A 14144-nucleotide genomic window follows, 5' to 3' on the forward strand; every position below is an offset into this window, starting at 1 on the left:
TAAAATAATAAATAAAGCTGAAAGTCAATATGCATGTGTTTTTAATGGTTAAATCACACATCAAGTACTCAGTAAATGCCTCAAACAGACTCGAAAAATAGAGCTTCACAAACTCACACTGGCAATAAAAAGGTGAAAAGGTAACCTACTAATAAATATTCAGTAAATTATTCTGATTAGGAGGTAGTGTTTGCAGAAGTAACGATAAAGTGTGTCAACTAAGCTGCGGGAGTTCAGCAACTATGAATTATTGAATTATTTGTGAATGTGAGTGGCGGGGTATCCGTTTACATGTAATAGATGATAGCGGCTGCACCTGATCCCTCGCAGAGGCCTCTTTGTTTGCAACAAAAGGAAGAGATGGCCTATTGTAAACATTTGATGCGGCAGTCAAAACCCATTAATGCAGCTTCTTCTTTTTAGTGATTGAAGGAAGTCATTGCTATGTAAACAGAAACCACAAGCCCCTCAAGGGCCTTTGTATGAAGTAATCGTTTCTTCATTGTATGTCTTAATGTGATTGTCTAATCAAAGTGCAAAATCTTCTTCAGTTTGAAATCATTTAACTACTGTCATGTTTGTTTTATTTGAAACAACAATGACGAAACAGAGGCGAAGCATCACTGCACCTTCAATGTCCACTCTCTGTACTGGCTACACCCAGTAAAGGGTATGAACTTCGAGGGAACAGAGTTTCATCCACTGAGTAAGTGCTCAGTTGGTCTTTACTCAGAGTGTGTTTGATGTCTTGGATCAGCTGCAGCTCTCTACTCTCTCCATTGATGGCTGCGTCTGCTGGTTTTGGTTTGACCTCTTCATGGTGTGACTCCTCGTGGCTTCCATCATCTGACCTGGACTGTGTGAAATCACTTATTTCTGTGACTTCGCGACTTTTTTCCAGCGTTTCTTCTGTACCTTCTGATTCAGTCACTCTAAATTTGGAGAACGTTTCTGGAGTTGGTGAAAGCCTCCCATGCTCTTCTGTTTTAGAGGAAGGCAGATCTTTCTCTTCTTCTACAGCTGTTATTTTGTCATTCAATACTGCAGCTGTTTTCTCATCAATTTGGTACTCGGGGATACTCTCAGGTTTGCCACTAGTTACTGAAAGGTTAGCGCCTGTGATGCTTTCCACCTCAGTTTTGGAGACATGAATCTGGTCAGTGTTATCCTGCGTTGACACTTTGTTAACCTTGTCTTCTTCCACAGACCCACGTCTCTCTGTGTGCTCTTCTGGTCTCACGTCCTGCCCAAGCACAGACTCTTTATCAATTTGTCCACTGTCTGTTTTTGTAAGGAAATCCTGAACCTCAGTCTCATTCTTTTCTTGCGTTACATCTTTTGCCGGGCCCTTCTCATACGGGTCACCATCTTCAGGGTGTTCGCTCTCGATGCCCGACTTCCCTTCTCCCTGTTTGGTCTTGTCCACCGGTTCGTTCATACCTTTTGGTGTGTTCTCTAGTTCTACATTTTCAGAAATCTCAGGAGGACTTCCTGACCTCTGTAGCTCTGTGGATTGTGTCCCTTCTTTGTTGGAGTTTGACACATCAGCCTCTTGACTTAATTCCTTCAAGTCTTCCAACGGCTCCACGAATGTCTCAAAAAACTTGGATGCTTGGTGCATGGTTATCCAGTTTGTGACCAGATCCTCTCTCGCTAAATCCTCCGGAGTTTCCTCAACTACTTCAGCACTCTTTTCTGTTCCGTCTGCCTCATTTTGGTGAGAAAGTTGTGCCGACTCTGCAGGAGGAGGCTTGAGCAGAACACTCGCTCCTTCCTCCGAGGCCTTGCTCGCCTCCTCTGTGTCTCCGTTCTCTCCATCTGCGGCTGAGAGGTCCGTCGCAGCAACATTTTCCTCAGTATTCGGTTGTTTTTCGGTGTTTGAGTCAGACAGTTTCAGTGCAGTGGATCTCTCCAACTTTAGAGCTGTATCATCTGAATCCATGGCTGTGGGACTTGTAGACTTAGCATGATCAATCATAGGAGCTACTATAACCTCATTGATATTATCGCTCTTACTGGTCTCTCTGTTTTCATGATCGCTCTCAGATAAGTTGCCGTTCTCATCTTGTTTTGTTTCCTCGGTGTCTCGTCTTTCATCTGATGCAGATTCCTCTTTTCTATCTGTCCCAGATTTCTCCAGCTCTGACTCATTGCTGGTTGACTGATCTTGCTTTTCGACTCTGTCATCTTCTTCATTAGCCTCAACTTCCGGCACAGCATCGACAGGAGCCTGAGCCGGCTCTTCGGCATGGTTCTTTTCAGCAGCATCTCCAGACTCCACACAGCCGTCTTTCACCTCTGTGCTGTCTTCCTTTGAAGCTTCGGCGTTTCTCTCCTCTTCTGTCTGCTCGGCTGTTGCTGTGCCACGCGCGCCCTCGATTTGAGCCTCGTCCTCCTCACGTTTGTTCTCGGCTCCAGCCGAGATCTCTCCATTTTCAGCATCGATCTCTCCCTCGTCACTATTGTCGCCTCCTCCTTCAGTTGTCTTCGTCACATCTTCAGCTTCCATTGTTTGGTTCAGCGTCTCCGCAGCCATCACAGTCACGAGTGCTATGTTTGCTGCTTCATCGTCCCCAACATCTGCTGACTCATTCTTTCCCTCAGATTTTTCCACACAATCTTCATTATTGTCGCCATCTGCCCTTTTGTGAGGCGTTTCTGCTTTCTCTGATTTTTCTTCTACCTCCACAGTTGTATGAGTCACAACTTTGTTCCTGACAGATTCCTCATTGTCCTTATTGTTTGCAGCTTGATTTTGCTCTGCCTCGTTCTCGAGCGCCTCTCTCTTTGCCTTCCCTGCGACACTTTGCTTCTCTTCATCGCCAGCTGCGATTGTCTCACTTATCTCGTCAGCTGCACTTGTCATTATCAGAGTCGTGGCGATATTTTTGACGCATTCGTCATCGTCTTGATTCTCGGCGCGTTCGCTCGCCTCATCTTTCTCCGTCTTTTCTGATTCGTCTGCCCGCTCCACATTTGCAACCTTATCTTCCTCGCCGTGGGCTTTCTCAGCTTGCTCTTCGTTTGGATTTTTTTCCATCCTACTCTCGTTATTCTTCTCTTCTTCTGTTTGATCTTTTCCATGCATTTGCCTTTGCTCGCAATCTTTACCCTCTGTTGTCTCGTCTGCATTCGTTTGCTTTTCTTCCTCCTTACCTTCCTCTTCAGATTTCTCCTCTTTCTTATCATCGATTTCCTCCTCCTCATTTTTTGGCTGCTCTTCCTCCTGTTGTTGATTATCATCCTTACTGGCCTCTTCTGCTGACACTGACTCTCTGTTAATATCGTTAATGCTATCATCTTTTGCATTTTCCTGACTCGTATCTGCAGTTTTTTCATCTGCGGGCTCCCTGCTCCCCTCTGTGATTTCAGTGTTTGATTCTGCAGCTCTGGTTACAGGTGCCTCCTCACAGCTGAGGGCCTCTTGCTCCTCTGATGACTCTGCTTTCATCTCCACTGTTTTGCTCGCTGTCATCGCCTCCGCATTATCATTCTCTGCTGTCTCATCAGTCTTTTTATCTGGAGCTGATGGCGATGACTCATCTCCCTCGCTGCTTTTTGCCCCTTGCCCTGTCTCTTGGGGAAGCACATAATCCTCTGCCACGGCTGTCTCCTCACTGTCCTCCTTTTTCTCAGCAGCAACTGTGGGTTTATCTGCTAAATCCTCTCGAGCCTCTGAAGTCTTGTCTTCCTCGCCAGTTCTTTCTACAGGTACAGGAAGCAGAGCTGCACCCAAATGTCGTGCTTCCTCTGATTCATCGTTCACTGCTGTAGTTTTGTCCTCTTCTGATTTAACCTCGTCATTGCGCTCATCTTTGATTTCTCTCTCATCAGGCTCCTGTTCAGTTTCTTCTTGGTCTTTTTGCTCAGACGTCTGCTCCTGATCAAGCACCAAAACAGCTAAAGCAACGACACCTTCATCACATTTGGTTTCCTCTTCGACCGTCTGTTTCTGTTCAGTAGCTGTCACTGATTTCTCTGCAACTGCATCTGCAAAAAAAAAAAAAAAAAAAAAAAAGAGAGCACATTTTGGAAAATGTGTATTTCAACGAAAAGGTTGTCATTTGCAGCTTAACTTTTTTTAAGCATCTGGTACCCTTGTGGTCCCGTTCCTGGCCTTTAGTGACAGACTCAATTGTGTCCTCTGTACTGGTGTCACTCAGTTCAGGCTCAGAGCTGCATTGGAACTCCTTCAGAATTGCTTCTGCCAGTTTCTCCTGCACAGATTTGGCTTCGGAGAGAAGAAGAAACAACACTGATACACGCTCATGTTTTAAGAAATCATAGGCTGACCTTTGAGTGAGACGCTCAGTGTGACACATGATGCCTGAATGTTATTTGGTATTGAACCTAATCTGGGAAAAACAAATGCACACAGAGAAAGAATCAAATGAAAAAAAAAACCCCACAAAAGCCATAAACTCACAAAAGTACTTTAATTTTTCCAGACACAAACAAAGAAGAACAACACGACATGCAAAAGGATAACAAACATGCTCAAAGGAAAACATAAAAAATAAATCTTTCCTCACACAGCAAAAGCAGAAACAATGCACAATTATAAAAGTCTTTTTTCCTATTGAACATCGTGTTTTTTTTTCTCTGCGCATGACAAAGAATCTGGTGATTAAAAAATGTCAGAAAGAAACTTAAATATTGAACTTTGGCGCTCATGTGTTTCATGCAAACAAATATCAGAGGCAAACTTTGGATGTGGAATCCACTCTTGTTTTATAAATGATAACCTATCTACAATTATGAGAGTTCAATCTTTACAGACAAGGAGAAAAAAAAACAGTCTATAAGTCAAAGTTGGATTGATCGGGTGTCGTTTGTGCGTGAATATTTTTTCCTCAAAGCTGCAGAATTTTATCAACAAGATGATGTTTGTAGGATGTGAAAACATCCTCCCCTTCTGATCAAATTTCACTTTGCATATGCTTTTTTTTTGTTTTGCTTCTGAACTGTATTTGAATTGAATTCTCATCATTCTCACTTTAACAAGAAGTGCGACAGTGATACATTTCACAAAACACAAGTTAACAAAGGCCTTCCAAACACTTGGAATAAAACTAAAGTTTGCCTCATGAGAACATGAAACAAAGATCATCAAACACAAACCGAAGCAAAATGAGGAAAACAACAACATGCACATCATTTTTCCACTAATAGATAAGACTAAGTCATTATGCAATTTAAAATATGACAAACTGACAGTTTGACTGAGTTGTGTTAATAGTGGAAAAAACATCCAAATGTGACGGATACATTCCATCACATCAAAGCTCCACAGCTGTATTAGAAGGTTTAAACTCACCCCTCTCCTGTTCCTCCTCCTGTTTACTCTCATTTACTGTTTTCTCCGACTCCTTTTCTCCCGACGTGCCGTCCCTCTGTTTGTTCTCGTTCCCTGATGGGACGCTCGTGTCAGAGGAGATGTTGATCCCTGTGCTCTCCCCCGCACTGTTCGGTACATCAGATTCTTTAGGCGCAGCCGACTCAGCCTCAGTGGGGGGGGTTTGTCCTCGTTGCAGTTCATCTTTTTTTTCTGGTGGAGCAGTCGTTTGTTCTTCATCGGCCTCTTTTGGTTGCTCAGCTTTCTCTTCCTCTTCAGAGTTTTTGGTGACTTCAGCGTCGCTCTCCTCCCGGTCACTGCACGACGAGCTGGAACCGGACCGGGACTTCAAGTCTTCTGTTCAAAACAAACATTTAAAAATCTTTGATGAAAAAAATCTCTAAAATACTCAATATTACGTGCATTAAAATACGGAGCTCAGTTAAATATTAGAACCATAGAATAGTGAAAAAGAGTGTCTTTGCTTTTATTCTTAATTATAAGCCATTTTTCAAATTAATAAAATAGCTTATAAAATGCTTCTTTAATGCAAATATTTTCTTTTCCTGCAGAAATTCAAAAAAGAGATTTCAGCCACCATCCTTTTCCTGGTCGTCTTCGGTCTCAGAGGCGTCTCCCTCTCCGACCTTCCTTTCCATTTCAACACGTGGAGATGGCGATTTCTTTTCTTTTGCCTCGGTATCTTCCGCAGGGCCTTCATCGTCTGCTTCAAAGTCTTCCTCATAGTCTGAGGAAGAAGAGTGAAGTTAAAAAAAAACACTATACTGAAAATACATTCAAAGTGTTTTGTTTTTTTCTACCTCGATGTTTTCAATCATTGTACCGTCTCTGACTTTATCCTCCTCCTCCGCTGCTGCGTCTTCTCGATCCTGCACCTCCATGTCCCGAGCTCGGCGACTTTCACTCCCTGAATGGGATCCTGTCCTCTCTGCTCTCATCTCAGGAGCTTCTTTCAGGGTGATGACTGACTCCTCTCCTCCTCGATCCTCTCTGACCCTCTTTGGCGGAGGAGTGGGCTTTTTGTCCAATCCCATTGCAATGATACATCTAGAATTGTGCAAAATACACAAACCACAAAGAACACATTTTACATTCTTTTTCTTTTTTTCTTTTGCAAAAAGGAATTGTTGCTTTCTTGTTAATAAGCAGCCCTGGTATGCATTGGTAGTTATTCCTTTGTTAAAACAGAGTTGATGCTTGACTAAATCTACAAGCATTAGTTCTCTCTTAAACAACTTGGATGTTTAAAATCAGTGATATTTCTTTCTAGCCTCAAAAGGAGGACTGACTTGTAGCAGGGCGAGGCTCCCGCCACACCGCAGAATCCAAAGTGTCCGTGCCTGCCACCGAGTCTGGAGCCCTTCCTGTGTTTGAACTCACAGCAGGAGCTCAGCCTCTCCACCTGCAGCCCGTTCAGGAAGAACGTCAAGCTGAAGGGGAAACCGCGGTGTCGCCTTGAAATGAACTGGAAAGTCTCTGAGGGAGAGATTAAGGAAGTAGATATGAGGCAGGATGATTGTGAGGGTCACGTTGATGTTTCAGAAAAAAAGCATCGTTAAAGCTTTCCATTATAAAAAAAACACCATACATTTATCTTTAGACTAGAAGGATTTTGTGATTTGTTCCAATGCAGAGCAGCAAGGATGCTTTTTTTTTTTTTTTTAAACAAACAGAGATCTGCAGAGGTTCATTAAACATAATCAAGGTAAAGTGTTCAATGAATCGTGATGTTGATTTGAAGTCATCCTGCCCAGACATAACTGCAGTGCTCAAGATGTCCACTTGTGATCGAGTCGAACCGTATGCATGCTAAACTCTGGTGTAAACAGATCGTTACCCTCACCTCCTTCACAAAGCTTCCCCTTGTAAACACACAGGTTCTCTCCTCCACAGTGTTGCTGAAACACTCTGACCTCGTCCCTCATGTCTGTCAGGTCGTGGGAGAGGTGGACTGTTTTGCCAAAGTACATCATGTTCACAAGCACTCTGCTCTGGTGCACTGAGCTCCTCAGCATGGGGGGGTCCTGGAGGGACGATACCATATTTAAACTCAATTTAACCCAGTGGAGGAAATGACTTCCTTGATGATGACCCATCTGCACATACAAACCTTTTTTTAAAGTGACGAACACAGACATATAATATTACCCTCTCGTGCTTATTCTTTTAAAAATCAAAACGCATCTCCAACATAATCCAAAACACAAAAGGAGCTAAAGACCTCAGTGATGTCAGCTCCACTGGAGGCAGTGGTTGGACGCAGCCTGCGGCCTCTGAGTGTGCCGCTGGGATTGAGCTTGAACCCCCTCTCTTTCCTCTTGGTGGGTGGAGGCACAGGAGTGACAAAGTTGTTAATGACTGGAAGGACGTAGGGTGAGATGCCCTGCGAGGCCTCCATCGTGTTAACGTGTCTGCGGGACTCCTTGTTCACCTACAGTACGAGAGAAGAAGTTAACAAAGACATGCTGCGGAAAGATCTCATTGTGTTGTTTTTGCAGCAGGGTAATAGTAGTGGCTGTGAACATGTTTGAGAAAAGAGTTAAAACAATGTGATCACATTTAAACGAGTGCACACATGAATGAATGAGTGAGTGAGTGAGTGAGTGAGTGTGTGTGTATGTCTCATGTGTCACTGTCTCACAGTGCAGCTGAATGGCTGGTTGTTGTCATTGGAGGACTCGTGGAGTCTGTAAGGGGAGCTGCGTCTCAGAGAAGCTGTGGTGCTGTTACTGTGGATCGGCTTCAGACGCACCGGCCTCTGCATCTTCCCTGGAGCAGTGTTGGGTCGAGAGGAGCCCGGCTGCAGCAGCCGTAAAACAAACACACAGAGATGATGAATGTTTTGTGATACAGTGCGTGATTCAGCACTTTCCTGTGTTTCACTAGTCATTGGTCAAATTAGTTTTCTTCTTCATATACATACACACATACTTCACAACATATAACCCATTTCTTCCTGGGTCTCCACATTAAATTGATTACAATAAATATATTTGATAATCATGGGGATTATTGGAGTACACTTAATTGTAAAAGACCTTGATACCACTTGTGCATAAAACACAACACAGAATTTTTTTTTTTTCTTTTTTTCAAATGTTTATTCCAAGAGGCAACCTCCATTTTTTTTTTGGAGAACTCATCCATTCTGATTTAAAGAAGGTTATGATTTATGCATATTTAGGGGTGTGACTAATCTGACTGATAGCAAATGCACTGTGGTGGTTCTGTCAGGAGGCTCAGCTCTAGCTGGTCCCCTGTTGTCAGGTTGACTAAAAGTGTGAGAGTCAACATTTCCAATATGGCAACCCCAATGGATGGGCTCTTAAAATAGCCCTTAAGAAACCAGTGGATTTCACTCAGACTCAGTCCATGTTTATATGCAGTCTATGGTTTCATCCACCTGAGTTCATTTAATGAGGTAGATGGTTATGGAAACTCCTTTTAAAAAGTTGCTGAGATCATTCCACGCTTTTTAAGGTATGAACTGGTGTAAGCCGTTTGTTTCTCTGGATGACGTGTGGCTTTGTGAAACACTTATTATTTAAATGTAATAAGGACTTATTTTTGGATACGTTTGGGATAAGGCATAATGTCGTTTCAATAATACAGATACTCCATTATGCGGTTCCTGCTGGTACATTTTAGAAATCTTCCCTAATGTTCCTCAACATTTTCCCAACACTTCCCTGTTTCTGTCATTGAAACGAGCCTCCACCTGCTGAGGTCAGATCACTGCAGACTGAAGAACAAAAGAGAATTCAAAGAGTAGACATTGAGATCAGGACCAGGGTTATGATATCTATTTATTCTGGATTTAAGATCTATAACTTTTAAAGAAAACACACCTGTAATACAACATCTAACCCCGGCCAGCGCAGAGCGAAGAGGAGACAGCTCTTAAACACCAGTGTAAAGAAGCCAACAACTGGCATTCATAAATAATGATATATTTCCTGAGGCAAAATCAATGACATATGTGGCTTTGAGGTTTTGATCCTTTTCTTTGTGTTCATATGTTTATCAGCAACAATATTTTTTTCTAAATTCACACTGGCTTACAATGAAAAAGATTAACAGCCTGACTCACATAATGTTATTCTCCTTTATGGATTTATTATCCAACTTTTATGTGATTTTTACCAGAGCTGGTTGACCCATGTATTTAGACTTATAAAGTCTATTTAACTAAAGGTTGATTCGTTTGCATAATCTCAGAGACTATTTTGTACTGTACTGTGACATTTAAAAAACATTCTTTGCATGATAGAGATGGTATAATTAAAGGTTAAAGTCAGTTAATTAACAAAGGGGATCAGTGGTGTTCCTCTTTGGTCAAAAGGGGGGCTCGCATCATTCACGTACATAATTAAGCTGATTTTACAGCAACAAATGATCTTTATTTAAGCAGACATTTTGACTCACAGACTCTGAGGATTCAGAGTGCTCTCCGTCTGGTCCAGAGTGTTGTTTGCGGGTGCACTTGGCACCTGTGGGAGGACGTGGGGAAAGGATGTGGATGACGTCTTCTTCATACCTTTTAGATCGCTCCACCTTCCAAAAAAGACCAGTGACAGTATCGTTGTTATATGTAGATGCACAATTTGAAGTTCAGCTTATTATAGAAGAAAAAAAAAGGCCAGATCTGATTTGCATTGATTAAGGAGTCAGTATTTTACAAAATAGAGCAGCAAAGCAGAGTCTAATTGTAAATGATGTACCTTGATCTTGTGTACTCTGTCCCTCCTTGCAAACTCCTCCAGTTTCCTTTTGATCTCAATTTGATGGACACGCTGTATGAGAGATGCACATAGTTAATTAGTAGCTTTTTTTTTAAGCACGACGGTGCACGGATCAGCTTAACGTGTTCTCTCCTTCCTTTGTGTTTCGCCTACCTCCATCTCCAGCACCTTGTGGAAAATGGCCTGAGCCAGGCATTCTCGAACATGCTTCTGGTGGGTTCTCTGGATCAGCTTGTGTCTGTACTCCTTATCTGGAACAATACGCCCGCTCCTGGTGATCTGATAACAACGATAATCTCAATCTCTCTTTGCTCAGATGGGTCAACAGCGTAACATTTCTGTAGTTCTATGTCTTGCATCTATGGGATTTTTTTTTCACTGGCTTGAGATTTGCGGTACTTAAATGGAAACAGTCGATGTCACAATCTGAGTCAGAAAACTCAGTTCATTTAAAAGTGCGAGGTTTGGTGTCAAAATGCCTTCTCCCACATTTGGTTTGACTTGAAATCAAACAACGTGTAAAACCCTGTGAGGTTTTTCTGACAAGTGGAGGACTAATGGAAAAGTAGCTCGTTAAAAATACTCACTTTAAATGGACTTTAGTTCTCCATAACACACAGACATGGTATGACTTCGTAGCTAACATTTAGCATTTGTAAAATGTCTGAACTCCTGTCAGTTTGTTTAATACTAGGAATGTCAAATGATTATTGGGAGAAGTTCAAGAGTTCATTTAGATTAATTGCATTTTAATCGCATTTTTAAAATTCCATTATATTGCATTTCAAAAAAGTTTTTAAGTTTATATTTTGGATGTACAGTATGTACCGTCTTATGATAAGGGTGCTTTACTTCCTGTTTGGATAAAACCTATTTTGATAGAGAAACTAATGAACCTCTGGTAGATTGAACATTACAATATAAGCTCAAGAGAACCTGTCAACTGAGCTGTGCAGGACTTTTTTTTTTTTTTTAAAGAAGAGACATGAGCCCTTCAGAAGAGCGATGTTGTTCTTTTCTATCACTATGACTACATGGAGACACTGTGGAGGCTGAGGCCTTTATCGTGCCCTGAGTAGCACATTATGGCTGACGGTCCTTTTTAATACTAAAACAACAGTAATCATAGAGATAGATCGTCATGGGCCCACCCAATGTTATTTCGTTTTTTGTGATTGGTCCGACCTTTATCAAGCCAGAATTAAATCCTTCTCATCCTCCTGCTGACGTACCAGTCCAGCTCTCTGCAGGTGTCTCCTGATGCGAGTATTGCTGAAGTATCCAGCGAGATGTTTGTCTGTGAGACTGTTGTACGCCGAGAGAAGTCTACAGAAACAAGACGGGCAAAAACACAAAAGAGACACTGAATATGTTCAGTAACTTCATCCTTGACAAACGGACTCACTTCTGTTTTCTACAAGAATATGTTGAGACTTGTTGATTACAGTTTACACAAAAACCCAAATCTTAATCAAATGGTTTCTTGTGGCACTACACCGTGTTTGTTTGTAGTCCTCATTAATGAGACATCAAGTTTGTCTACAGCCCAGCCCCTCTGAAAGTGTTTTTTTTTCCAACACAGATTCGATTTCCTCCAGCATTTGTGTGTCAGACAACAGTATCTCACAACTATAGGGTCTATTACCAGTGTCTGATTACGCACCGGAATTAGAGGGGATTGCACACTTAACCCTAGGGCCTGCTCTTTGTGCACCTGAGCTGTTTGTCTCTGATGCTCCTCAGCTCTGGCTGCCAGTTTCTTTTTGAACCACAACATAGTGGTTTGACTATCAGCTGTCATATCACACTTCAGTCTCTGCTTTCTCTGATGCAGTGCTCTTTAAGAAGGCTCACAGAAGACTTTGTTTCTGCTTCACAGTGTTCCTCCTATTAGACCTGTTCTATGTCCTTTGTGCTTGCTGCTGCTTCCTCTTCTTAAACTATTTGTTTTTGTGTTGAATGTGTGTGTTAAATAATAATAGTCCGACAGTGGCATTAGTATTTGCTAGTTAGGAAAATATCAGCCAAATTCACAGCCTATAATCGTGTCAATAAGAACTGCAGCTGTGCAGTCAAACACTTTCCAGTAATCTTTCAAGTATTGTGTTTGAACTTCATCTAGAAAATGACAGAAAATTCTGAAAAATGTTGTATCGGTATCTCCAAAAGCTAAAGAGGATTTTGTTTGTCTTCGTTTGTCTTCAAACCAGAGACATTCTGTTTATTCATCATGAGGGGAAAAGGCACCTGGAAATATTGGTTTATGATGCTGGTGCCAAAATAATTGACTTTTTTTTGTTTGTTTGTTTTTCACAAAATGCCTTCTAAATTGACTGATCAACAGTACATGTCAATATAATAGTTGAAAAATAACTAATGAACCTTTCAAATCTATTGAAAGAGGCACTTTTGAAAATCATTGTATGAAATAATTAATGGTCAATTTCATCATTTTCATTAGCATAAAATTGCCCCACTCTACTTTAATGTTTTATTTCTGGTACTTTTAACACAGTAAAGTCACACTGATGTGTTCTTAGTCCATGCATGTTTTTAGCTTAACTTTGTGCTTTATTTTCTCTGGCTAAGTTCAACCTCACATGCTGTCAAAGCAACACATTTTTAAGTGTTTTAAAAAACGTTTTCTTTTTTAAAAAACCTCTGGTTTATTTATAAAGCTAGTAAGCCTATTGGTATTTAGTCATGTAAAAGTAGTGAATAGCCTACAGCCTCAGGGGAAACTTATTATTATAATTATGGGCCTTCAGTTTGTACAGTTGTGTTCATGATGTTGTTGGCATGTGTTTGTATTTTGTTCAATTGGGACATATTGGTTGACTAGCCTAAAAGTTGACCAGCATTAGCATCTTTATCAACCCAATTTAAAGTTGCAGCCTCTGTGTAGTGATCAAGTTTATGAATCCAATCATCTTTTAGCATACAAGATAATTTCCTCTTTCTAAGAGAAGCTGCAGCACTAAAAAAAAAGTCAGATTCAGCCAACAAAAATGATCGTGATTGATAATGAAAAGGATCGACAAAAAAAAAAAAAAAAAGGTAGCCTACTCAGCACAGAGGACTTGAAAAAATGAGATATTAAAGTGGACTTACCCCGGGTTGAGGTGACTCATGGTTTAAGCTCGCGCTCTCTTTAATGTCTCCTCTGTTATGAATCGGGTAACAGTGGCCCTGGACCTCTGTTCTGTCCTCGCTAAAAAAGTACAAAGGCTAATTTGGGGTAAAATTTATCCTGCAGAGTTGTTTTAAAGTGTGGCAGTAAATTGCCAGCTGAACTGCACTGAGGCAGCACTTCTCCTGGAGCGGAACTGATGACACTCATCGGTTGCCATGGGAGATCACGTGACCATGCTGCCAAACGCCAATCCAATGAGGCTGGTTTCATCTTGCAGGAAGTCCAGCTAACATCTAAACACACACACACACACACACACACACACACACACACACACACACACACACACACACATTCTCTCTCTTTCTCTCTCTCACACACACACACACACACACACACACACACACACACACACACACACACACACACACACACATTCTCTCTCTTTCTCTCTCTCTCACACACACACACACACACACACACACACACACACACACACACAGAGGTATACTTAAGCAAAAGTTTAGTCCATCCATTTGGCCCCCTTTAGATGGCTTCAAGAGGTCAGTCTGGGGGGTGGGTGGGGCGGGGGGTCTATCAGCACTGAAGATGCCAACATTTTAAGACGTGAGCAAGTACAAGACTGTATCTGTAAATGTAAACAATGTCACATTTGAAGTTATGACTTCATTGAAATTGACTTGACAAACTGAAGCACTCAGTCCATTAGACTGAATCAGAGACTTTCATTTCATTTCATTTTACAAAATAATCTGGAGGACAATAGATGTATTTCAAGGCTTTATGACAACAAAATGCAGTTATCAATGTAAAACTATGATATAATTGTGGACAGTTTGATCATTTTTAAACAAAAAATCATTTTATGTGTGACAGAGACACATGCAAAAAT

General features: G+C 41.5%; 1 protein-coding gene across 1 annotated transcript; it reads right to left on the bottom strand.

Moving 5' to 3' along the window:
- Positions 1–63: 63 nt before the first annotated feature.
- erich3 (glutamate-rich 3) lies at positions 64–13472 on the bottom strand. Its single transcript, XM_079349549.1, has 14 exons — positions 13210–13472; positions 11331–11424; positions 10252–10377; positions 10078–10149; positions 9782–9910; positions 7998–8156; positions 7578–7787; positions 7200–7380; positions 6646–6832; positions 6180–6403; positions 5934–6083; positions 5318–5692; positions 4097–4231; positions 64–3990 (listed from the first exon to the last, which is right to left on the bottom strand). The coding sequence occupies exons 1-14, from the start codon at positions 13227–13229 to the stop codon at positions 632–634; spliced, it is 5421 nt and encodes a 1806-aa protein (XP_079205675.1). The 5' UTR covers positions 13230–13472; the 3' UTR covers positions 64–631.
- Between the last annotated feature and the right edge of the window lie 672 nt (positions 13473–14144).

This window comes from Symphodus melops (assembly GCF_947650265.1).
Source record: "Symphodus melops genome assembly, chromosome: 8".
NCBI classification, from domain to species: domain Eukaryota; kingdom Metazoa; phylum Chordata; class Actinopteri; order Labriformes; family Labridae; genus Symphodus; species Symphodus melops.

Coding starts and splice junctions, on each gene's coding strand:
- erich3 (XM_079349549.1), bottom strand. CDS start 13,229: ATGAGTCACCTCAACCCGGG. Junction 7,788..7,997: donor ACCAGCCATTCAGCTGCACT/GTGAGACAGTGA, acceptor CTCGTACTGTAG/GTGAACAAGGAGTCCCGCAG. Junction 4,232..5,317: donor GGAGGAGGAACAGGAGAGGG/GTGAGTTTAAAC, acceptor TTCTCTCCGAAG/CCAAATCTGTGCAGGAGAAA.